Raw genomic sequence first — 27,043 nt, 5'->3', positions numbered from 1 at the left:
AAAAAACAAAAGAGATAAGAGGGTATTGTGAGAAAATCACCCTCAGAAAGAGAAGGTGTAAAAATACCGAAAAACAAAACAAAACAAAATCCAGTAGATAGGGGCACTGACTAAAGAGAAAAAGGGACTGTAGCAGTTCTGGAGCTTTTAGGGATGAATGAGCTTAGAGGTAGGGAGAATCTTTTGGAGTCGTATATATTAAAGGAAAGGAATCAAGATAGGGTCACCTAGAGTAGTACATGATACAAGTAAGCCAAGAAGTTGAAAGAGATAAACCTCCTTCATTGCCCCCACCCCTGAAAGCCACTTTAAAAAACTGCACTTCATGATTATGACAGAAGAGGGAGCTCTTGAACCAGAGATTTTATGAACCAGTTCTTATTGTCAGCCTGCCCACAAAATGCATAGATGTCATCAGTGTTCACCTGGATGACCCAAAGAGAATGGAAGTCAAAACACTTGAGTCAAGGACAATTCCTCTTTGAAAAGCAACCATGAAGCATAAGAATGTTGTAACATGATACTCCAATCTAATTTAATTTCTTCACAAGCATTGGGCTATGATAAACACTGTGAAACAGGAATTCCAAAACCAAGGTCAGAAATGGACCAAAAAGCAGGAAGAAATACAATGAAAATTGATTGAAGTCAGGAAAGAAATAGAATTTTATCTTCAGAAATACAGACTACACTGTAAGGTGTCCAAGGGAGAATAGGTTTGAATGAAAATGTAATAAGGGGCATTGAAGAAAGTCAGGATAACAATGAAGAGAGTGTTGATGATACCAAAAAAACAAGCCACAAAGGTGAGAGGGAAAGTGGAGGCATAGAAGAAAGGCAAAGAGGAGCCACTACATGAACAACTGGAGTCCCTGGAGTAGAAAAACAGAGCAGTGGGGGCAGGGTACAATTTAAAATGAAAGTCTAGGGAAACACTCTGGAAGTAAAAGGCAATCTGAATCTACAGAGTGAAATTGTCCAGCATGGTAATGTCTGAGACACATAGTATATATTCAGAGGCAGTTGTGGGACTGAGGCATGGGCAATGAAAGCATAGGGAGAGAAAAGGAAAAGGTTACAGGACTGTTCTTTTCTATTCCTGCATCTTTCAGGTGTGTTTACATTTTTTTTTTTACTTAAAATTTTTTTAAAATATTTTTTTAGTTGTCAATAAACTTTCATTTTATTTTTTAATTTCTGTGTGGTGCTGTGAATTGAACCCAGGCCTTCACATGTGCTAGGCAAGAGCTCTACCACAACCCCAGCCCTGTGTGTTTAAAATTTTACAAAAATAAGAGTCTATGAACAACGTGCAAATGAGAGCAAAGGAAAGAACTGCAGTGGTCAGTTGAAGGGCAGGGACATGCAGGTGGCCTGCTAATTCTGCCACCTGACTCTCACTAGTGAGCGACTCTTTTAGCAGTTGTAGAGGGTGTGTGCTAGTCAGGATGGCCATATCAACAGAGCCTTCCTGTTATGATGTGTTGGCAATCTCCAGTTTAAACTCAACTATTCTTAAAAAGGTAGAACTTGATCCTGACTTTTGGTTTCAGTTTGATAGACTGCATATAGGGTTTATCTTAAAGAAAAGCATTTGTTTTCTCCTCTGAAAATGTGCTGATAGCTTGTTTGTGTTTTCCACTGTCTTGTCCGCCCTGTAAGACATGTAAACTTTTATTGTGGTGCTAGAAATTAAAGCCAGGGCCTCATCCATGCTGAGCCTATACTCTGCCACTGAGCTACCCACCCCAGCCCTTATATAGTTATTATTTTTTTGAAGTAATAACTCTCATCTTTTCTAGTGAACCCCATTCACTTCTGGATATCTTAATCATCTTTCTTAAACCTGACAACTGTTGATTGGTTATTCAAGAGGAATCTTGAGCCACCTCTGCATGCAAATACTGTTCTAGTGTCTGGAATAATCCAGGAACAAGACAAGCGAAGTCCTTAGCCTAGAGAGGACTATTAGTGAATAAGTTGACAAAATTCTTCCCCTGCCCCTTGGGAGAAGCTGTCAGATAATAAATGAATGTATGCTGTGACATTGCTAATGCTGTGATATGGAGGAGATGGGCAAGGGAGGGACCTGGTTTTGTTCTGAGTGATGGGCAACCTTCAGAGGGAGGGTTTGATGTGACCTGATCACTTTTGGCTGCTCATTGGACAATAAATGTCAATCTGGGCAAAAATGCCAGCATCATGAAAGGTAAAGGAGGGCTGAAAGTGCTCCAGATTAAAGGGGATTAATTGAGATGACCATTAAATGCCCTGTGGAAGCTGGATTGGGTCTTGAATCAGGATAGATATTCTCTGTTGAAGGCATTAGGGGTGTTACAGAGCTGGGGCCTTCCAAGAAACTGAGGCAACACGAAGACTCACCTTCAAACCCTGATTCTTGTGACCAAGTCAGAAAGATTTCAGACATGTTGCTCAGAGTAAGAGGAATGTGTTTATTGAAGGGGTGAGGAAAAGGGAAGGGGGTCACTCTCAAGAGAGAGAGTGGGCCCTCTCAGAGAGGAGGACAGTGTGCCTCTCCTGCCCTCCAGTCTTACTGGGGGTCCCAGAGAAGTTTCCAGAGAGTCCCGCCAAGGTCCACGTCTTGACTTTTGACTAACAGCAGGGTAACATCAGACTTTCGAGTGCCCACTGTCATGACAACTCTAGGTCACCTTGGCCCATGCTGACCAGTTCTAATTGTATTTTTAACCATATATTCTTACAGATTTTGTGGTCAGGAGGAACTATCCTTATGTCCCAGATTTTCAGGATCTGGTCACAAAAGTCTCCTGGGTTCCTCCCATTGATATTATCTTGGGCCTGCATTTCTCCTGCAATTAACAGGTAGTTGGCTAAGGAATGTGACATATCCTTAGGCCAGGCAGGGGCCCATTTTACAGAATTATTTTCTTAACCTCACATTTCCACCATCCTCATCTGTCTGTTCCCTAACAGTGGCACAATTGATAAAATGTGAATATGATTTTTGTTAGTGGTAGTACGGTATCATTTAGATTTCCTGAATTTTTAAATTGTGCTGTGGTTATGTAAGAGAATGTACTTATTTTTAGCAAGTACATGCTGAAGAATTGAGGTTTGAAAAGTCATGATGTCTGGAACTAACTCTAAAACAGTGCAGGAAAAATTTGTGTGTACGTGTGTGGAGGGAGGGAGGAAAGGAGAGAGAGGGAGGGAGGGAGGGAGAGACTGACACCAATGCTGTAGAATTTGTGCATCTAATCTATTTGGGCACAGGGTCTATTTGTACAGGGTTCTTTGTACTGTATTTGCAGCTATTTCCATAAATTTGAAAGTTTTTAAAAACAACAACAACAACATAAAGTAAATAACTTAATTAACCAGGTAGGAGAAGGATTCATGTTATGCAAGGTGACACGTCAAGCTTAAATAATTACCTTACAACTCAACCAGGAGGTGTGTTGTTATAGCTGTATTCTATTAGACTATAAATCCTAGCAAAAGTTCTAGTAGACTCTATAAATTCTTAACAAAAGAAACAAGAGGGAACATATTTCTGGAATCTCCAAATGTGGAGACAAGATTTTCAGGCATGGGAAAAATCTTGTGGTGCAGGGTGAGACCGAGGTCCTGGCCAGAAAGGAAATCCCAGATTATGGAAAGTACCTGGGGGGCGGGTTGGGGGGGCACGGATATGTAAAAGGACAACTAGTAGAAGTCACAGCAGTGTTGTTACATTTCCACATCCAGTGTATCATCATCTTGGTTCTTTTTTGTCCATTAAATGGTTTCAATTGTATTTTCTTATTTTAATGAAACTTCATTTTCAATTAGAAGTTATTTGCAAAGTACGATTTAAAAAAGTAGCCATTTTATAAACATTATTGCTAGATAAAATAGTTCCTTCCAATAAATGATACGGTTTTCTATGCACGTACAGTGTCTGGAGTTTTGTGCAGTAGCTCTGTGTCTTTTTGGTTCTTTTTACTTACTTACCCCTTACTGATTCTCCTTCGGTACAGTTGGGGTTGGCCGTGCAGAGAAATGTCTTTGGCAGTTCTTTGGCAGGTCAGAAGAAGAGGCGTGCGTAGAAGGAAAGGTTTTCAGCTCCTGGAGTTCCATTTTGTGCCAGCCTCAGTGGCGCCAGTCTTAAATAGTCTGTGCACACACAGCATTCATCTGCCTTTCTGGGAAATCCTGGAGGCTTGGATATCAGTGATTAGCATTTGAGAAGGTGGGGAAGGCTGGCTTGGAAAGCGGCAGTTACAAAAATTTTCTTCTCCTGGGTCTTTGGTGGCATTGCAGCTCACTTGGTGTCACCTGCGCGTCCTCAGTGTGGAGCTTGTTGGAGGTCTGAGTCCAGCTCCCAGGCTGTGGCTGCTCCCAGTGCCGTGGCATTTAGTTGGCACGTTCAGCAGAAGTTGCTAGGCTTAGAGCAGCTTTCATTTTTGTGCCCTAGAGGTGGTCCATTCGGAAAATTATTGAGGCATGCCCACACGGAGACACGGGGAGCTGGCACTGCCCTGGCCTTCTCTGTAGTGAAACAGGAGATCTAATCTTCAGAACTATCAATCCAATCTGTTTCCTTGGCTGTGTACTCACTTAAGAAAAGAAATATTGTTTTCAAACAAATGCATTCACTCTCAGCAAGCTATGTTGTTGAGTCAATTTGCTCTGCCTAATACCTATCATTTGCTCTCAGTAATTTAAAATGCACAGGCACCATTCAGTGTAATTGATCTTTTGGGTTGAAGGATTATGTCAAGCAGTGTGCTTCTTTGTCATGTATAGAAGTTAAAAGCCAACCTACATACAAGCTGATAAATTGGATATTTTGGATATTCTTTGAACACATTGCATTTTTAAAATTACACAACTTTTTTTTAATACTTGCCAAAGTATATACAATCCAAAGATTTTACTTCTGATGATTGAAGATCACTTTTTTTTTTTCCCCTAAACAACAGGGTGAGTACATTTTCTTCTACTAGAGAGTTGTTTAGCTAGTTGGAGACAAATGTGAATCCCCCTTAACATTGTTCTAATGAGCCTCGTAGTGTGTGTTAATTGTGAATTCCAAGAGTAGAAATCATCTCTATTTGAACATATATGTGGTGAGAGTAGAGAACTTGACACAGCCTTGGATGTGGTTTGGGCATGGTTTGTTATTTAGATACCCTGTTCATGTTCTAATGATCTGTTTGTTGTTGGAAGGGGACTAGGGTTCAAACTGAAACCTTCCACATGGAGCAATGGAATCTTCACCACTGGGTAAAACTTGGGCCTAGCTAGGGGGTCTGGATACCACTGTTGTCTCATTTCACAATTGTTTCCCTGTCCTTGAACCCACAATTCAATAAGGCAATAGATCATAGAAGACTTCCAAAAGACCAAACAAGAACTGAACAGTTTCTTTTTATCATCTATCATTTTGCTTTTTCATAACTCCAAATTCTTGGGAATTTCCATAGTTCAACTCTGAAATGTGGACCTCTTCCCAGTCAGTAACCAGATAATGTCTTTTGTTGGCATGCACTTTATGATGTTGGAAGTGAGAAATTACTACAAACAATTAATGGAGAATTCCATTACTTGTAGGATTTCCTTTCCTTTGAGGCTTCTGGTTTGGAGATGAAATGCATTTGGTCTTAGAGAAGAAGATGCAAGCAACCACAACAGCCTGAAATTATCCTTCTGTCCTGAAAATATTAGAACGGCATTGATTTATAGCCCTATGGGCCCAACCCACACTAAGGAGACATAAGGAGAGAGGGTAGTGAGGGGCACTTTGGATATATGTTTGTCCAGGAGTTACCCTGGAGATTTGGGGAAGAGAGTAAGAGGTATGCAAACTTTCCATCTAGTGGCAAAGAACCAGCTACTTCTTCAATTAAACTTTTTTTTTTCCCCCTTGGCAGAGACTTCACATGATCCACCTTGAAATACTTTTTCTGGCAACATCATTGCTGTAAAAAAGGAGAAGGGAAATTGAGATGTGAGGCAGAGCAGAAACATTTTTAATACTGTTATATGGGTGGGAAAGGAAGAAAACATTTGCAGACAAAAAAATCTGCCAGAAAATAGTTTCCTTCTTTATAAAATTATGAGGTTGGTCTAAATATGAGCTTTATAGTCTGCTTCAGTTCCAAACTGATTCTTCGATCCATTTCGTCTTCATTCTTTGAATGGTATTCTTTTTAATAGGAGTCACAAAACACTTCTTTTTAGTAAATATCCATGAAGCCCATCTCTTGGTTAACAGTGGTGATTATTCTTTGTAGAGACACCAGTTAGAATGCCTCAAAGCCAGAAATCAGGTCCACTCAAATATCCACATTGTCTTACCAAAAATGGAAAGAAAGAAAAAAAAAAGAAGAAGAAAACAGAGAGGGAGAAAAAGACTTACCTGGAGTTAGGTGAGACTTTGAAGAGGTATTATATATGTGGAGATGGGGGATGAGAAAGAACAGAAAAAGATTTAGTACAAACCACAGAGGAAGTACCTCAAGTAGAAGCTGGGTTCACTTGAAATGTGTTCATCTTCTTTGAATTTTTCATCCGACTTTCCTTTTAGTTTGCCGTAGAGTTCACAATGAAGTATTAGCAAGGCTTATTTGCAAAAGAGAAGATACTACAAGTACCATTTGTCATTTGAAAATCTCTTTCATTGGTTTCTGGACCTAATTTTTCCCCAACACCGTTCTTCCCCCTCAGCATTATCCTCCTTCAGATGCTCCATTCCGCCTGTCCACTCATCTCTCTGCTTTCAGCAAGGTCCCTTTGCTTCCAGCAGAGCTGTCTCAGCTCAAATGTGTATCTTCTTCTTCACACCTACTTCCCTCCCACTCACTAGTCTCTGCTCTCCACACCTTCTCTGCATCCAAATAATAGACGTTTATCAAAGGAAATTGTAGCCTCTAAGAGGCAGGGAGGCTTCTCACCCACAGTCTCAGCCACAGTGATATTTTTTTTTCCTTGTCTCTTTGTGTATGTGTGTATTGTATCAGATGGACACATTCTTCTCAGAATGCCTAGAGATCTTTCCACTGACTTAAAAACAGCAGCAGCAGCAGCAGCAGCAGCAGCAGCAGCAGTCCCTCAGCAGCTTCAGCATTACTTATTGCCAGCTGTGCTCCCTGAGAAGCAGGCTCTGAGACAGATGATCATGAAGGCGATTTAATGGGGGAGAGCTCTTAGGATCTACACCAGTGGAGAGGAAGGGAAAGAAGCAGGACTGGACCAAGGGAGAAAGTGGTTGTGATGCTAGTCTCTTATGGTTTGGATGTGAGGTGTCTGCCCAAAGCTCCTGTTAATGCAGGAATATTCAGAGGTGAAAATGATTTGATTGTGAGAGCCGTAACCTAATCAGTCATCTCTGTTTGAATGGACTGACTGGCTGGTATTGGTAGGGCATGGCTGGAGGAGGTGGGTCACTGGGGGCATGCCCAGGAAGGGCTCATCTTCCCTGCAGGCCCCTTCCTTCATCCCTCTTTCTGCTTCTGGATGCTGTGAGCTGACAGCTTTTATCTGCCTCTGGCCATCTGTCAAGATGTGCTGCCTCACTTTGGGCCCAGAGCAATGCAGTTAGCCCATTGGGGATATGGCCAGGGTATATATGTTTTGTCCCTGGCCAGTGGAGTTTTCTCTCTTGGCTTCCTAGTGCCACATTCCTAGCTGCTTTCCTCTGCCATGTCCATCTGCCATGTTGTTCTGCTCACCTTGGGCCCTAAGGAATGGAACTGGCCATCTATGGACTGAGACCTGTGAAACTGTGAGACTTAAGTAAACTTTTCCTCCTTTATGTTGGTCTTTTCTTGTCTTTTGCTCAACTGCAGTGAAAAAGCTGATTAAAACAACCTGTTAGTACTAGATTTTTTTTTATCAGATGGTCCCTTGGTCACACCCTTGTCTTCTTCCAAACAGGTTTTTTTTTTCCCCAATAAGACATTTCCAATAGGAAATTTCCGAAATTTTAAGTTCTTCTTCCCTTTTGATTAACAATTCCATCTTTAATTAATTTCTATCTTTTACTTAAAGCTTTCAAGAGGAATCAGGTACCCCTTATACACTTAGATTAGATATTTCCTTACCCAAATATCCAATATCATTGATTTCAAGTTCTACCTTCTGTACAATACAAACACGAGTTAGAAGTTCTTTGCTACTTTATAAAGGACTTTCTTACAGTTTCTAGAACATGCTTCTCATTTTCATTTGAGACCTTATCAGAAGAGTCTTTACCATCTATATTTCTACCAGTATTCAGTTTATGACCTTTTACATATTCTCTAAGAAGATTTAGGCTTTTTCTGTAGCTCCCTTTCTCTTCTTTTGAGCCCTCATCAGATTCACCCCTTAGTGGCCCACACATAGCAATATAAACTTTTTCTAGCATGTAGCGCAAAACTCCTCTAGCCTCTACCTGTTAACCCAGTTCCAAAGCCACGTCCATGTTTTTAGTGTCTCACTTCTTGGCACCAATTTTCTCTTTTTAGATGATTTGGGCTGCTAAAACAAAACACACAAAAAAATGCCATAGACCAGGTGGCTTATAAACAACAAACATTTAAATCACTTCTGGGGGATGTGAAGTCTTGGACGATGGGGCCAGCAGACTCAGTGTCTGGTGAAGGCCCACCTCCTGGGTCACAGATGGTAACTCCTTACTGTGTCCTCAGGTGGGAGAAGGGCTCAGGGGGTCTCTTTCAGACCTCTATTATAAGGACATGAATCATATTCATGCGGGTTCCTCTTCCATGACCTGATCATTTCCCAAGAGCCCCACCTTCTAATCCATCACCTTAGAGGCAAGGATTTCACCATATGAATTTTGGGGTGACATATTGTTCAGACCATACCACTTGTTAATCATCATAGGGGTCTGACAGTAAGGACTGTCCTCCAGGAAGCACTCAGGGTAGCTGGGACAATATTTCCTCATTTCTGAGAGGGAAATCTAGGCAGGACCATCACTGCATCCACTATAATTATCTTCCAGAAAAGTAACACAATTGAAAAAAGTGTGGATCAAGATTAAGATCTCAGAGGAGGTGGAGCTTAGGAAGAAAAATAAAAATGACATTAAAAACATTTAAAAGCACAACAAACTTCTAGGCATGAAAAATCTTTGGAAGCTACCTATTTCCAAATGCCCCAGAGCAACTGGCATCAGCAGCCTCCCCGGGCAGCATGCCTTTTCCAGAATCTTGTTCTTTAGATGTTGAGAAGGATTTCTGTGACATTCAGATCTTCTGATTCTGGTTTTCTCACTAGCTTTGTGCTTTGCTGGCTGCACCTCTGAGTTCTTTTTGGCTTAAGATACAATATATTTTATACTTCTTTTTACTTTTTTTTCCTTCCTTTTAAACTTTTATAAGTTTTAGAAAAAGTGCCTGGGTAACTATCAGGCTTTCTCTTAGATATGGATGATGACTAAAATAACTCTCCTTTGGGGAGTTTAGTCTTCCCTGTATAGCAAGAAGATCTCAAACACCTGAAGTGCAGTGAATCACATTCCTCTCACATTTCTTTTAAAAATCAAATGCATATATATATATTTTTTTAAAAGAAATGTGAGGGAAATGTGGCTTGTGCAAAATATCACTGAATAACTATGTAACACACGCCAGGCCACACATTTAGCAAGGAATTACTGTAAGAGGGTATCAGTTGCTTAATATCATACCTTTAGGTCTTTTCCATGTGTTTTTATCTTTAATTCTTACCATAGTCCAACAAGTTTGGTGTATTGGTCATGGTTTTGACCAGGAAATGGGTTTTTAGATAGGTGATATACTTTTCTTCAGATCATTTAGCTTGTAACTTGCTGGAAAAATTGAATCCAAGTGTCCTTTATTTTTCTCTCCCTAACTTTAGACTTCCTCATGTGCAAGGACTCTGTTTTCTACTTTTTTCAAGTTTCCTCCCAAAATTCAATAGAACACACTATGTATTTACTAAGAATTTTGTTTTAGCTTGAAGTGATTTTATTAGTCAGACCAAAAATAATTTTTTAAAGGAATCATTAGTACATGAGTGGTGGTTTGGCTTGTTTCAGAAACAGAGTTTTGGGCTGGGGATGTGGCTCAAATGGTAGTGCGCTCGCCTGGGATGTGTGCGGCCCGGGTTCGATCCTCAGCACCACATACAAAACAAAGATGTTGTGTCCGCCGATAACTAAAAAAAAAAAAAAAAAAAAAAAAAAATTAAAAAATTCTCTCTCCCTCTCTCTTTAAAAAAAAAAAAAAAAAAAGAAAAAGAAACAGAGTTTTAATTCCAAGTGTTAAAAGTTTTACCTCCCAGCTATCTGTTGAAGCTGGGTGTTTCTCTTCCCTTCTTGCAATAGATTGCTGATTGTTTTCCATGCCTCTGCCTTGGCGCTATCTCCACAGGACCCCACATAAGATTCTTCTAAGTTATACTTGCTACCTCTTTCTTTAGCCTTCATCATCTCTAGAGAATAACTCAGCTCCTTAATTTGATGCCCAAGGGTCTTCACCACCTGATAGATCTCACTAGTTCTTTCTCTTGCTGTTTCCCCAACAAAACAATCTCCTCAGCCACCTTTCTGTGACCTACTTCTGTATCTCATGTTTATAGTCACATGAGCTGTGTAACCATGCTTCAGTGGACAGTGGATGATACATCTATGACAGTATATAGTGTATATCTTAGGAGTGTCAAAGGTGATGTCATCCAGGTTTGTATAATCTCCTTCAGTGATGTTTGTACAATGATGAATTCGCCTGATGACCCATTTCTCAGAACATATTGCCATTGTTCAGCAACGTGTCACTGTGCTTTCACATCTTGCTTATTGTTGGGCCAAATGCATGTATGACATACCTGGTGTAAGTATATATGCATCTGAAGAGCAGAAATATTTAGGGATTCTAATACCACAAGTATATACCTGTGTATTTTCTTTTGTTCATTTTATAATTATTGTCTGTCATTTCCAGTAAAGTTATCAAAGGGTGCATGACTCTTTGAGTTACTACCGAGATAATGCAGAATAAAGATTCATTTTATTGACTGAGAGAACTACAGTTGGAGGAAAAACTGTAAAAATAGTTCTATTTCTGGTTCTATATTTGACTTGTACCATGCCTAATGTACTATTATATATCAACTTGGTTATCAAAAAATTTATTTATTTTTGTGGTACAGTGGATTAAACTCGAAGGTGCTCTGATACTGAGCCACGCCCATAGTCCCTTTTTAAAATTTTATTTTGAGACAGAGTCTTGCTAAATTTCCAGGATGGCTTAGAACGTTTACTTTAGCCTCCCAATTACGGGCATGTGCCATTAAACCTGGATTAAAAAATATTTGTTGAATGAACTGCATCTAATGAATTATATAAGTTATATGTTTTATATAAATATTCACATATTTGAATAATAAAAATATTTTTTGAACCATAGCATTCAGAATGTAAGATTTTTAAATTATTTATAAACTTCATTAGTTTTGCTTTTCTAACTTACAGTGAAAGGGAAATAACATGATAAATGCCAGTTCATGTTAAAACTCTTCTTGATATTTTGTTTCAATATTTTTATCTTAGCAATTTTAACAAGTCATAGTATATCTTTTTGGTAATCCTTATGAACCATTTTAATAGAGTATTATGGTCCAAAATTTTTTGGTAACCGTAGGTTAATAAACTACAGGAGGACTGAATGGATATTTATAATTTATATAACATCATAAGATATAAAGTAACTGTATAAGTTCTTCATATTTCTCTCAACTGGGTTGCTCACATCAAGTTGCAACATAAAATTATTTTTATTTATACTTTGTAACTTCTCTGATCCTGTAGAGGCAGAAAACTGATTCTGGGTTTGTGTTTCAGTGGGATGTGTAAAAAATCAGTGCACCACCTGTAGATTTTGGGGTTTGTTATTCCAAATGGGTCTGTCACACATTGGGTGAAGCACATTCTGCAGTTCAGGGTGAAGAATTTTATTCCCATTCTTTTTGCTATAAGGTGACTTGGAAACCTCTGAAGTTAAGTAGGAGGGACAGGAATGAGTCTAGGCATTTCTCCTGATATCCAAGAGGAGCCTCATCAACATTGCCTGCACTAAGTGAGCAGGATCATGCTGAGGATGATTTCCCAGGTAGTAAGCATGACTAAAGAGGACCTGATGGTCCTTACCTTCTTTCTACTACAGTTATTTTTCTCTATTATAAATACCATCCTTTCCTCAGAATCGGGAGCCTCAAAGTATGAACATTATACTGGGTAGGTTCCCCAGTTCTCTCAACTTCTTGTCAAGTGAGTCCACCAAGGACCACCTATAATGTGTATTATTGAGACTCAAACATAGGTATATAGAGCATTAATAAGGAACCACATAAATCATCTATATAATATATGAAATTCACATCTTCATAGATACTTGTGACAAATGGTCATCTAGAATCTTGGCCACCTGCAGGGATCATGATTTTACCTTTGCAAAGTTCTGGCCTTTATTATTCCTCACTGCTGTAATTGTTATTTCTCTTTTTTAAGGTGATTCTAAATGTACCTTCCTCTAATTTCCAACTGGGTCCTACTGCTATTCCCTGGAACCACATAGAAAGCCAACATCACTTCCGCACCTCAGCTCTTCCTTTTTGAAAATGGCTAGCCCTCCCCCGATGTTGGCTCCCTCTGTGTGGCCATCTCTAGTTCTAAGAGTTTCTCCTGTGATTCAAACCAAATTCTTTCCATATGTTGAACCAACCTTGCATCCTTGGGATGAATCCCACTTGATCGTGATGTATTATCTTTTGGATATGTTTTTTTATTCAATTTGCCATAATTATATTGAGAATTTTTGCAACTATGTTCATTAGAGATATTGGTCTGAAGTTTTCTTTTTTTGATGTGTGTTTGCCTGGTTTTGGAATCGGGGTGATATTGGCCTCATAGAATGAGTTTGGAAGTGGTCCCTCTTTTTCTATTTCCTGAAATAAATTGAAGAGTATTCATACTAGTTCTTCTTTAAAGGTCTTGTAGAACTTGGCTGTGTATCCATTCGGTCCTGGCTTTTCTTTGTTGGTAGACTTTTGATGGCATCTTCTATTTTGTCACTTGAAATTGATCTGTTTAAATTGTGTTTATCATCCTGATTCAATTTTGGCAAATTATATGACTCTAGAAATTTGTCTGCTTTCGATATTTTCTATTTTATTGAAGTACAAGTTTTCAAAATAATTTCTAATTATCTTCTGTATTTCCATAGTGTCTGTTGTGATATTTCCTTTTTTTTGTCACCTATGTTAGTAATATGAGTTTTCTCTTTCCTTTTCTTTGTTAGCATGGCTAAAGGTCTGTCAATTTTATTTATTTTTTTCAAAGAACCAACTTTTTCTGTCAATTGTTTCAATTTTATTGATTTTAGCTCTGATTTTAATTTTTTCCTGTCTTGTACTGCTTTTGGTGTAGATTTGTTCTTTTTTTCCTAGGGCTTTGAGATGTAATATTAGGTCATTTATTTGTTGACTTTTTCTTCTTTGAAGGAGTTAATGCCATGTAATGAACTTTCATCTTAGAACTGCTTTGTTAGTGTCCCAGAGATTTCGATATGTTGTATCTGTGTTCTCATTCACCTCTAAAAATTTTTAATCTCCTCCTTGATGTTTTCTGCAACCCATTGTTCATTCAGTAGCATATTATTTAATCTCCAGGTGTTGAAGTGGCGTTTATTTCTTATTTTATCATTGATTTCTAATTTTGTTCTATTGTGATCTGATAGAATGCAGGGTAGTATCTCTACTTTTTTATATTTCTAAGAGTTGCTTTGTGGCATAGAATATGGTCTATTTTAGAGAAGGACCCATGTGCTTCTGAGAATAAAGTGTATTCTCTCATTGAAGGATGAAATATTCCATATATGTCAGTTAAGTGTTAGTTATTAATTGTATTATTGAGTTCTATAGTTTTTTTGTTCAGCTTTTGTTTAGAAGATCTATCTAGTGATAAAAATGGTGTGTTAAAGTCACCCAAAATTATTGTGTTGTGGTCTATTTGACTCTTGAACTTGAGAAGAGTTTGTTTGATGGACGTAGATGCTCCATTGTTTGGGGCATATGTATTTGTAATTGTTCAGTCTTGTTGGTGTATGGTTCCCTTGAGCAGTATGTAGTGTCCTTCTTTATCCTTTTTGATTGACTTAAGATTGAAGTCTACTTTATTTGCTATGAGGATGGAAACCCCTGCTTGCTTCTGCAGTCCATGTGAGTGGTATGATTTTTCAAACTCTGAAAGAACAGAGGCAGGATAACTACTTTTTCACTCATTCTGGACACTCTACTTCTATAATCAGCCTAGGTGAGAATGAGTGTTTTGGCAACAAAGGCATAGTATTGATTGTTACTGAACTTAAATCTAACTAAAATTCTGATTTGTATTCTTTTACAACACATTCAATTCATCCTGTATTTAAGTTGTTTTAATTTTGACTTTAAGTGCAATGGCTTCTTTTATTTTAATTATCCCTTGTTGGGTTTAATCTATCATTTTTTCGCCTATTAATGTAGTTTTGGAATTTGATAGTTATTCACCGTAACTATATTTGATAGTTATTCACTTCTTGTTTCATATTATCTTTGCTCTTGAGAAACATACAATCTCTGTCCAAGTCACGGACAAAAATACGGTGGTCCCTTCTTATCTGCAGTTTTCCTTTTTGTTTCTTCAGTTACCTGTGGTCACCTGCAGTCTGAAAATATTAAATGGAAAATTTGGGGAGTAAATGATTCATAAGTTTTGAATAATTTTTATTATAGTATACTGCTATTGTTTTTCTTACTAGTTATTATGGTTACTATCTTACTGTGCCTAATTTATAAATTATACTTTATCATAGTTATGTATAGGAAAAAACAGTATATACAGGATTCAGTACTGTTTTTTCTTATTAGAGCATTATAATTAGATACAGCATTTAGATTCTTTTTGATAAAATTATACAAAAAGGAATTTGACTTCAATCCTTATTGCCCTCCTTTTCTCCTCTCCTCCCTCCCCTTTTTCTCCCTCCTCTACTCATCTTCTTCTTTGTCTTTCTTTCTTTATTTTTGATCGGTACTTTTTAATATAAACACACAGGTGCAATTCCTTTGATATATTTATATATGTATGTAACATGATTTTGTTAAGATTCATTCTGTATTTCTTTTCCTTTCCCTTCCTTCCTCCCTCCCTCTTATCTCCTACTTCTACTCCACTGATCTTCCTTATATCTCTCTATCTGATCCTCCATTGCCTTTTCCCCCTTATTTTTGTCTAGCTTCCACATGGAATACATTCAACCCTTGATTTTCTGAGTCTGACTTATTTCACTTAGTACATTTTTCTCCATTTCTATCCATTTACTGGCAAATGCCATTATTTCATTCTTCTTGATGGCTGAGTAAAACTCCATAGTGTGTGTGTGTGTGTGTGTGTGTGTGTATCACATTTTCTTGATTTCCTCATCTACTGATGGGCATCTGGACTTGTTTCATAATTTGGCTATTGTGAATTGTGCCACTATAAGCTTTCTAGTGCATGTATTGCTAAGATGTGCTGAGTACTGTCTTTTTTCAGATTTTTTTTTGGGGGGGAGCTTCTATACTGATCTGGTCAAAGAAGAGCAAAGCACCAAAAAACTAGAGGGCCTTCTATCCTTTAACATTTGTTCATTAATTATAACTTTTTACCTATAATCACTAACCGAAATCATACGTATGAAATACCACATTAACCAATGTATGAGTTTTTGTTGTGAGAAACCAGAAATGCTCTGGGTGGAGGGGGTGGGAGGAATGTTGGGAAATTAACTGAAGGGGCATGAGGGAGCTTTCTGAGATAATGAAAATTTTCTGTATTTAGATGGCTTGTAGTTTATGTGTCCATGTGCCTTTGTAAGAACTGCGCAAACCTTGCATTTAAATATCTGTGCATTTCATTTTAAGTAAATCATCTCAGTCATAAAAATGGTGAAGAAATTCATTTATTTCTCATTATCAGCTATTAAGATTTAAAGATCAGTTTTGTAAATTAAAATCTTGAGGTTCAGAATATTGAAATGACTTTGTTGGTATTTGTCTGATGCAATCCAAAGTAAAATGCAGAACTCAACCACTATTTTGTATGAATTGCTTTTTCAGTTCATCCTTTGAATAGCACTTCTTTAATGTGTGGGATGGGAAATAATTTTCTTTCAAGTAGTCTTCTTGATATTTGAAAAAAAAAGGCAGATAATAGCATTAGTTTATTTTAGATGTTTTTGGTTAGTTATTGGGTTTGTTCTATTTCTAAGCTCTTGGAAGCTTGGGCTTTATAAATAGTCTACCAAAATGCTGTATTCAGTGAGTGTTTATTTAGAATGAAGAAAATTAGGTGTCATATTATCTGTTATGTCTATTAAGTGTTCTTTGTAAATCACTTTTCTAGAGGACCTCTCTTTTTAGAGGCAATATTGTGTGTCAGTCATGCTGTATCACAAGAGATTATGAGCTGTGATTACATGGTAGGATCACGTATTCATTAGTAAGGTGCTGACCACTATATTGGAAGCTAATTAAATGAGAAGAGTTGTTTTTCAGAGGTGAAGTCAAAGCATGCTCATGTCCTGCACTTCCCCTTTTAAAGTAATCCCTTACATTATATGGTACTTTTTATTCTTCATGCCCTCTTGTACATGTTATAAAATTCTATTCTTATAAGAAGCCAGAACATATTTTATTAGGTTTGACACTCTGAACAAAGATTTGACAAAAATCATGCTTTTTCTAATCAAAATCTTCACTTCATCCCAAACCTAGTTCTAAATTCTGTCCTCCACTTCCTCCCCGCATCTTTAGCTGATGTCTCCTAATGAAAACATCCCAAGCCATCTGTGTACTACCCATGCTATGCTATTACCATGCCATCTGCCTCATACTTGGTCTTAATTTTATTTTTGTGGACATGTTTTAGATTTTCCAACCATATTGTAAATTCTTCTGCTTCTCTTATGTCTGGATGTCCCTGTTACGGAGTCAGAGAAAAATTTGTTGCTTTATGAATACTTTCTGAACAAAGCTTGCCTTGTAATATAAACACAAAGCTGCTAGTAATGTGTGGCTCAACATATGTAATGAAAGCTGGTTGGGTTAGATCACTTGAGAATAATATGAGCAAATTCATTACATGATTAGAAGCAAACAGCAGTTCCACATTCTTAGTGCAGTTTTAATTGGAATCTTGTCTTTCTGGGCTTTCTGAGTTCTAACATAAACTCTTTGGAACCTTGTTAATGAAGCAATATGGTATGGGGTAAAAAAGAGTCATGTTCACATCAGTTGGCATGTATTTAAGACTCTGCCACTTTCTGGCTATGTAAAGTGGGGTGGGGTGAGGGGGACCCTGTGAGGATTAGTTGAAGCAAAGGGATGCTTGTCCTATGACCCAACAAAATACAGGGGATATGATATTCCCTCAACTAGGCAAGTTCTATTATTTCCCCTTATCTCAGTGGTATCTATTTAATTAATTTTATTTCCTTTTAATAAATTGATTTTTAAGAAGCACAGAATTATATATTCTTTTTGCAAAAATTTAGAGAAGTATAAAAGAAAATAAGCAAGAACTCATCTTGATGAAAGATGGAATATTTTTAATGTAATGAAAGCCAATTTTTTATACGAGGCTTCTAAAAAAGTAATTCTCATTCTTAATATTTATCCAGCTTTTTTTTCTTTCATTCCTTCATTTATTGAATGAACATTTATTCAATGCCCGCTATACATCAGGCATTACTCCGGATAGCAACAGAACAGTAAGCGAGGCAGGATCCCTGCCTTCATGGGGCTCCTCTCTCCTCCCCTTCCTTTTGTTGGGGGGAGAGAACACAATATACATATAATCAGATGTATCATAGGATGTGAGATAGTTATAATGCTGTGGCTGAAATGTCACTGGGTGCATGGATTGACATTGATGGCAATGCTTCTTTATGAGGGTGGTTAGAAGAGGTCTAGCTGAGGAGGTGACATTGCATCATAGATCAAAAAGGAGCAAGGGAGAAAGCCATGTAACCATCTGGGTGAGAGAATCCAGGCAGAGGAACAGTGAGCCTATTGAGGTTCAGCATGTGGGGGAAAGCCCTGTGTGGAACAAATTAATGTAGCTCTCCGAAATACTGTGATCACTTGAAGCTTGGAGGGCTAGTCATCTGATGGTCTTCTCGGGGCTTCAAATCTTGAAGCCAGGTTGGTACCTGTTGCTCTGCTTATGCCAGTACCTTAATTAAGGCTTTGATTTCATGTGAATATTTTTGTTTTCTTGGTATACAGAATTGACCTTTTATAACCCAAACCTTCAGCTATGGAGAGGAAGCACTGCTCTAGAAAATGACTGAAATAGAAAACTACTCTCATTCTAGAGGGTGTAGGCATTTTCTCGCTGAGGTTTGTGAGTTACTGCTGGGCTAGGCTGGAACTAGGAAGACCTTCTGAGCCACGGTTTCCTGGCTTAGTGTCATTCTGTTTCAAGTGAATTATTATAAGAGCAGATGCATTTATGCAAATCCAGCTGTAAAAATATGTTTCAAGGAAAATAAGAATTATTTTTGTATTATCCATTCTGGCTTCTAAATCATTATAAAACACTGAGCTGACTTTAGTCATAGAACAATTAAATTGTGTGAACAATTATTCAAAGAACACTTCTAATCAGATGTCTATTATCTTTTATAAATCCTGAGAATGTTATAGTAATGTCTATTTGAAATCTGAAAAACAAGAAAATTCAAATTATCATTTCTATTCTTATGTGTTCAGAAGAGAAAAGTGTTTCTAATGGGAAGAGATAATGCGTAAAGATGACTTCAAATAAACTACCGTAGGTAAATTTCGGTCAAGATCCTGTTAAATCTCTTACGCTTCTATAAATCCATATAGTTGCAAATGATTGTTGAACCCAGTAGTGATTCCCCACAGTAACTTCTGAATAAGGCAAATTTAAATGTTGGTCCATGCAGCAGCTTCAGTGTCATATACATACCTCATTGCTTTTCACTTTTCTGAAATGGGTAATGGAAACTTGGATCATTGGAACAATCAAAGGAACAAAACAATATGTTCTCAGATGATTCCATCACCATTCCCAGTGTGGATTTACTAAACCTGTCTCATTTTTGGCTTTTTCTTTTGAGGGAATTAGGATTAGTAAAAATATGTATCTAATTGTATAATGAAAAAACCTAAAAAGTCCATTTGCCTTTCCTCCTAAGCAATTCCTTCCTTCTTGCTTTTAACTCAACAGAAACAACTTCCAGGTTTTCAGATTATCACAACATGCTTTTTTACATATATCCCAAATCTAGCTACTAGATTAATATACAAAAATTATAGAAGAATTCCTAGGGATTAGATTGTCCAGAAAATTTCTGTTGTTAGGAGCCTTTTTGCCGAAATATTTAAGTCAATATTAACTAATTATGGTTGAGAAGAGAAATAATATGACTTCTCTTTTGTAATGTTGGGGACTGATCACCTCTGATTTATCTCGACAGTCTAGACTTAGAAATTTTTTTTCTGTGGAAAAACAGATACCAGGAAGACTTGCATGCTTGTGATTCATGCAGTGTTTGACTTATGTTTTTCAAGCTGCAATAGTTCAGAATCACAGCACTTCTCATCACCACCAAGCAAACCCAGAAAATACAGCATCCTTTCACTTGAGACTCCTGAGTTGGCCGTACATGGAAATGTCAGGAGAATTTTGTGGCAACCACGTGCCACAGGCATGCGAGGATGTGGTACCACTGGAACGAACCCTCCCATTTCACTGACAACATATGTTATATATTAATATGGTTCTGGCCTCTGGATTTTAATTTCTTGGGAATGGGTTCTATATTTGGGTGAAGAATTGTCTGGTCTAATTGTCTTTATTATAATCATTTGGATTAAATGATTATTTTCCATGCAAATCTAAATAAGACTCAGACACTGTGGGTGCCAAGGATTTCTGTGTGATTCAGGGTTAAGAATAACAAGGGAGCCTGTTCTCTGTTAGTGGTGAGAAATCATCTTTGGAGGCAAACACTCATATATACTCGCATCAAGACTTGAATGAATGTACTGGTTGGACTTCAAACCCAAACCCAAAACTATTGCCAGTAACCAGAGGTGCATCCTTGCAATCCACGTGGCAAACAGTGAGGGAGATTTGGAAATACTCACTTGCTGTGATTGGGAACCACAGAAAAGGAGACTTTCAGGCTATTCTGATAGAAAATAGTGAACTGTCTCAACTTTGTCCAATTTGGAAATTTCCTTTTTGAATTTTTTTCCTCCCCTTTTTTGACTTTTGAAAGTAGCAACATAATACTGGTCCCAGACCTTCAAGGAGAAAACCTAAATTAATTTCTTCCTATCATACGCCACTTAAGAGAAAAACACTACTTTTTTGTATTCAAATGTACAATTGGAGCACTGACCTCTGACTTGTACTCATTTCACATACAGATAAGACAGTGGGTTTTAAAAAGCATATCATCTTTACACAATGTACAAATAATAGTAGTTATGAGTGGTAATAGTGGTTTGGATTATTCATATTCTCTTGTCATCTTTTAAACATTTTTTTTATTTGTCCTTTGATCCTTTAGGCATCCTTTGAGTTTGTATTCTTCCTTTAGAGCTGAGAGTTTTATCTCATGACCCCTCATTTCCATTTGCCTTTCTCTTGGTTTACACCCCTTGACACTTAGGGAAGGGAAAATTCTTTTGCCAGATTCTTAGGCTTTGGCTTCAGGCAGAGTTCCATGAACACCCACGAAGCAAAGACCACTGTTTGGAAGGAAAAGTAGACAACCATTTTCTTTTGAATTCTTGTTGCTTGTTGTAGGAACTTAGAAGTGAGGGACAACAGCCAGGCTGGAGAGCATAAATCGTGGGAGTGACAGGAGGAACCTTTGACCCAGCTGTTTGTGGTCAGCATAGGGAGTAGGGGCATGGTACAAATCATGCAGATTTATTGATGGACAAATTAATAAATCGCCAAACTCAGGAGGAAACATAGAAAACAGTGATTTTCAGCGGATGCCATCATGTTTGTCACTAACTCATTTCTGTAAATACCTCCAACTAGTTTTTTTGTGGATTTCGAATGGTCTTTTTTTCAAATTAGATGAAGAGATGGGGATTGCATTGGAGAGTACAGACTCTTTTCCCACATGAGATGTTCTTTTTTCTTAAATTGTACTCACAAGCTTTTTGTAAATATTACAAAAGAGATAAAAATTTCTTGACCTCAGTGTGGAATCAGAATGTCACAATTGAGCATTTAAATAGTTTTTATGCAATCCTATGATCAGTTGGGTCCATTCTGCCTACCAAGTAGTGTTGCCAGTCACTGAAGTTTTGCAAAGTAGAGTTTATTCATGAGGTAGACCAATGGAGAGGAAGTTTCCAGACTCAAACTGCCTCCCCAAGGATAGGTTTAGGGAAGGGTATGGGACAAAGAACAGGGTGGTCTGAGGTCTAGGGAGAAGTGAAATGTGAGGTACTTGGTAGGCTGTGCATGTGAACTAACTTCCCACCTTTTCATATGAGGCCTGTTTAGAAAATGCTAGTGTTGGCATGATCTGTACGTAGGATTTTTGCTCTCTGAGGTCACCTGTCCAATCTTTGTGGAGATCCAAGGGGTTGGTGGCTTTGGTTTGAGCTGGATAAGGCTGTATGTCGAAATCCCTAAAAGAATGATGAAAACCAATTCTTACCAGGTAACCATATATGAGAAGCATTATCTGTAGTAATGCCAGCAGGGGTTCATTACTTTTTTGTTTAGTAAAGTGGCTTCTATGACAAGTGAAAATAGAGGGCTTGTTCAGTTTTTTTTTTCTTAGTTTTGAAAAGAAGAATATGCTCTTTGTTCATTTTGTTTTTTCATATTTCATTCTTGTGGGGTGGAGTCGGGATTTGGTCTACCTGTGTTGCCCAGGCTGGCCTCAAACTCCTGGGCGCTTCAGGATTCTCTGGCCTCAGCCTCTCAAGTTGGTGGAACTATAGGCACTTTCTGCTGCCCCTCCTGCTCTTGGGTTTTTCAACTTTAGGGAGGCAGAATGTCTTAAGGTTCTTACAAGAGAAAAGAGATGTATTTATATTTTGATGGGAACTTGGTTGTAGTCTTTGTATCCCTGTTTGAAACTGACTGTGTCATAGACATTAACAATCAATACATTTTTTTTTTCTTTTTGTTATTGTGAAAGGGCCTATTGGTGTGACAGTTGGTAGGACTTCCTGTGTTACAGAAGAGCCTGGATATTAGGGGTACCAGCAATTTACCTTCAGTGAATCATGTGAAAGCATTTTCTGAGAAAAGTAAACTTGATCTTCAAAAATCCTGCCATTTTGAAGTGCACCTGCAATCACTGAACTCCATCTGTGTAGTCAGAGCAGAGCCCGTACTCCTTTCCTATGTGTCATACATTCCCTGTCAGGTTCTTGGCCTGGTTGTGACCAGGCGAGCATCACTGCTGCATAGCTCCAAGTGTTCCATGTGTTGACTGTGGCCTTTTCTGGTGCCAGGGAACAACGTCATGAGGACCATCCATGGGGTGGGAGAGATGATGACCCAGATGGTGCTCAGCAGAGGCTCCATCTTTCCTGTGAGCGTGCCTGATGTGCAGCCCAGCATCCACCCCACTAAGCAGGTGAGCCCCACGGAGCATGAGGACGTGACGGTGATGGACACCAAGCTGAAGATCATCGAGATTTTACAGGTGCGTCCCATGACAGACACATTTTCCTTATATTTCACTAAACTTTTTGTTCCCAGTCGCTGTGTGAGTATTCCGAAATGCTGTTTATCTAATTTTATTTTTTAAAGTTATGAACAAGCCTGGTAAGACATCTTACACATATATATTTTTTCATTTGATATTGATCCTGATTGAATTTTTCCTCATTTAGGAAGTATTTATGCAAGGTAGAGTTAATGATTGAATTCCAATTATTTTCCTGTTTTTAATTGAATCAAGCACATGATTCCAAATATCCAGACTTATTGTTGTTGCAAGAAACCCAAATAAAAATTGTTATCATTGGTTCTAGTGATTTATATAAATAATCATCTCTCTGTGCTTTGTTTTTAAGGGACAGGGAATAATTATTTCTTGAAAAGTTAACCTACTCTAATACCTTAACTTTATGATTTTAAACAACATAAACTCTTACTACACATGCATTATTTTAGGAATAAATTTCCATTAGAGTAGCTTATAAATTCTTAGCACTTTTCTTTTTTGTTAAGTTTGGAAAGCAGTTTTATGATACCTTAATTATAGCATTTATTCCAGATTTGGAGACTGGAAGTTGGAGTTTTCAAGAATCTCTTAGGATTCTGGATATAGTTTACTAAGTCTTTCATCATAATTTAACATAAACTGAGCTACCAGAAGTGGGTCAGTAGTCCTGGAAGGGTCTGTACATTTTTCATTTAAAGTAATTAGATTTATAATCATAAAAGGCTTCACAGTTCCTCCAGGAATTCCAAAGGCTGAATCCTGAGAAACCTTGGCAGGCCTCCCAACCCTGTGTTCATGACCCTGAAAAATCACTTAAGAGGTTTCCTATTCTTAAGCTGAGAAAGGCAGTCATCACCTGACCCAGGGACCTAATGATCCCCCAGCTTAACATCATCCTGCTCATGGGACGACCTCTAAAACATGTGACCTCCTTTTAGCCCACAGTTGGAGAAAAGGAGCATTAGAAAAAACTCTTAACAGGTAAAAAAGGATGAAATGAGATTCTGAGGCACAGCAGTCAGGGGCTGATTCATTTTTGCTGCCTCTTTGGGCACTGTATGAATTCTCCTTGACCCTCTGTTCAGTCTGATTGCTGGTCCCTGGGTCGGGGTCAGTTTCATTGATCCTGTTCTTGAGCATGTTTCTTTCTTGAAACTTCTGTTGAAGAATTTCTTTGTAGCCACACTCCTTGGCAGATCTTCTGCTTTCTGCCAGCTCTTCTTCTCTCTCAGGATTCTTCTTTTTCCCATTTTTAATGTATCCTTCTTTTTCAGTCTGTTTATTTCTCTCTCATTCATTCTTTCTCTCACCTTTTCTATATGGTCTTTCTCTGCCTTTGTTTTTATTTGTTCCTTTCGTCCAAGAACCTTCTATTTGTTTTTCATAATTTGATGTAGTAGAGAATTCAGTATTTTATTTTGGTTATATTTAGGATTACTAATCTTCAATTAAAAGAGAAAGGATATTTCACATTTAATTAATTTGTTTCTTACTTTTTTTTACATAGGCTTTAAAAAGGCCCTCGGACTCCTTGTTCACCTGCAGCCCACCTTCTCTTCCTTCTCTCTTGCTCCAGGTTATCAAATCTGAGAGCTCTTTCTTATTCCCTTTTCCCATAATCTGTCTTCTGCTTTGAAAATCCCCTTATTAACTAAAATCACTTCACCCAGTGTGTGAGCACTCACTGCATATTAATAAAAGAGTCAAGCTCTTCTGAGGTAGACTTATATCCTTGGTACCATTTTTGTATCCCTGGCCACTTCCTCAGTACCTGGCTTAACAAATGTTTGGTGAATTAAATATGTGACTTACAAAGAGTGTTTCCTACCTGGAAGGAGCATAAACATCTGGGGGTGGGAGGGAAAGATGAGAAGGAAGGGGTGAAGGGGGAGGGAAGAGAGGGAGCAGGAAGAGAAAAGGGAAAAGGAGGAGGAGGAAGGGTGGGTGAGTGGAGGGTGGAAGAGAGATTGATTTGGATTTGGATTGGGGAACCAGTGAAAATGTGATGTAAAAAGGATTTAAACTGAACCTTGGAGGCGATCTCAAAAACTGATTATTAGGAGGTAGAAAAGAAGAATATGGAGGGCGACATGAACATTAAAAAGTGAGAAGGTGAGAAAAGTTGTAAGCATTCAAGAGCTCAGGGAACAGAGTCTGAGAGAGAATGAGAGGAGGGGGCCGGGTGTGTGTGTGTGGGGGGGGTGTGGTGTGGTGCAAGGGTGGCACAGAGAGAGTGATAAGCTTCAGTGACACCAGGAAATGCCAGCTTTCCTAAAACTTGGGTGACTGCATTGCTTACTGTCCAAATGAGACTCTTGAGAATCTAGGGGGCACTGTTAACTATGCTGAAACACAGAAAGTAAAGGGCCTACCTCAGGTAGACTAGGATGGAAGACAACCATGAAAACCACTCCTCTAATCTGTTGCATCCTGATTTATCCTTCTTGGATCTCCATAGCATCCCTGCCACATGGTTCAGCACTCAGTCATTTCCTATTCATGTAAACAGTGCTATGATTTGTTTTCCCAACTCGGTTATCAGCTTCTGGAGAGCCGAGGGCTTCAAGTGTTTGAATTCCCCATGACATGACTGAAGCCTTAGTACTTAGTTACTGTTAATGGGAACAGTAACTCTTGCAAAGTCAGCCTATAGAAACACAAATATCAATGGAAAACCCACAGCACATAGGTACCATGATTTCAGCTGCCCTCTTATGACCCCAACTCCAGGGCTGATCGTAGAGTCAGCTCTACTGTAGCTAAAGCCCAGCCTTTCTGTGCAAGAATGAGGGACAGAGCTCAAGCATTCTCCTCTCAGAGCCAATGAAAATGCCGCAAAGTGCTCTGTGGAATTGCAACATTACTTCTTCATCCAGACCCACAAGATGCTTACCTGGACTATTCAGAGACCAATTGTAGGGTGTCAGTCTTCCTTGTTTCCAAAAATTGCTGTGAGCTTTAACTAACATTGGCTTATAGAAATGCATCCTTTCCCTTTGTCTTAACATTGATAAACATGTGGACGATGGAATGTTAAAGTTCACTAAGTTTCTGACTAGTTCACTTGAAAGATTGGTGGCTTGTGTTGCTCTTGGTGCCATGTAATGAATTGCTTTTTTTCAACCCTGTGCTAATTAATTGAAAATGTTGTTTTGCATGTTTCTTGTAGTTTATTCTGAGTGTCAGACTAGATTATAGGATCTCATATATGTTGTCGATATATAAAAAGGAGTTTGGGGAGAACAATGACAATACTGAGACGTCTTCCAATGGCTCTCCAGATACCTTACTACCCTCAGGTAGGTTCTCTGTGACAGTATTTATTGTTTTCGTAAGAACATAAAGGCAACTTTCATATTTTAAAACATCATGGTATTTCTATTAGAGAAAATGTAGACATGGTCTCCACTAATGACATGAAAGAATCAAGACAGAACATTAAATAACTTGCCTAAATGGTGGGGAGCATATTTGGTGTTAATTGACACTAAATCCCATGAATGCTTGTCCTTTGTAACCCTTACAACTCCATGAGGGAGAGGTAGTATTTCTTGTGCCATGGTACTGATCTGTAAACCCAGGGCAGAGGGGATAAGTTACTTGCTAAAGGTCCTGAAAGTTGTGGAAGAAGGACCCCCAGCCCCTACCCCTACCATGTCTCTTCAGTGCTAACCTGAATCTTAAGCATTGTGGTGTTTTGATGAAAATCTAAGAGACATTTTTCTGCTGGCATTAGGAGCAGAGTGTAACAGGGCTTTCAGAAGAAAAGGTGTTTTGTGAGGAAGCCATCACCTGACTCAACAATAAAGATTGGCATTCCTCAAAGTTCTGAGAGTGGTCGTTAGTTTGACTTTGTGTGGTTTTAACTTTGCACAGTTATAAACTGGAGTTGTATTTCAATTTTCACATTTTTAAAAAGTGAAAGAATGAAGCCACTCTGTTTCTGAGAGTTGGAGCATAACAATGAAACACCAAAATGGTTTAAAAAAGTTTGTGACTATACAAAGGACTTAATGATAACTAAGAAATTAAATTAGCATTTTCCCACATAGGTCAGGCTGGTCATGGCAGGCTAGAAGCTACGTCTTATGAAGTAGTTAGCTAGTTAACAGAATTCTTTTTCTGAGGCTAGGATTTGCACACAGATATGAAACTTTCTTCAAACTGTAACCACTGTGACAACATTAGGGACTTCCTCCTCTTTGTCTGTCAATCAGCTTGACAGAAATGATACAGCTATTGCAAGTGTGCAGATAAAATGGATAGTAGGCCGATGTCCTGCT

General features: G+C 38.3%; 1 protein-coding gene across 2 annotated transcripts in view; it reads left to right on the top strand.

Annotated features, from left to right (window-relative positions):
- Itpr2 (inositol 1,4,5-trisphosphate receptor type 2) overlaps window positions 1-27,043 on the top strand; it is a 474,501-nt gene that overhangs the window by 158,312 nt on the left and 289,146 nt on the right. For both annotated transcript variants that reach the window (XM_077109287.1, XM_076854229.2), the window contains 2 exons: window positions 22,543-22,736; window positions 25,930-26,059. In XM_077109287.1, coding sequence (XP_076965402.1) covers window positions 22,543-22,736; window positions 25,930-26,059 — 324 coding nt within the window. The remainder of the gene's footprint in view (window positions 1-22,542; window positions 22,737-25,929; window positions 26,060-27,043) is intronic.

Source organism: Callospermophilus lateralis, chromosome 4 (genome assembly GCF_048772815.1).
Source record: "Callospermophilus lateralis isolate mCalLat2 chromosome 4, mCalLat2.hap1, whole genome shotgun sequence".
Lineage (NCBI taxonomy): Eukaryota > Metazoa > Chordata > Mammalia > Rodentia > Sciuridae > Callospermophilus > Callospermophilus lateralis.
This window is presented reverse-complemented; position numbering and strand designations above follow the sequence as displayed.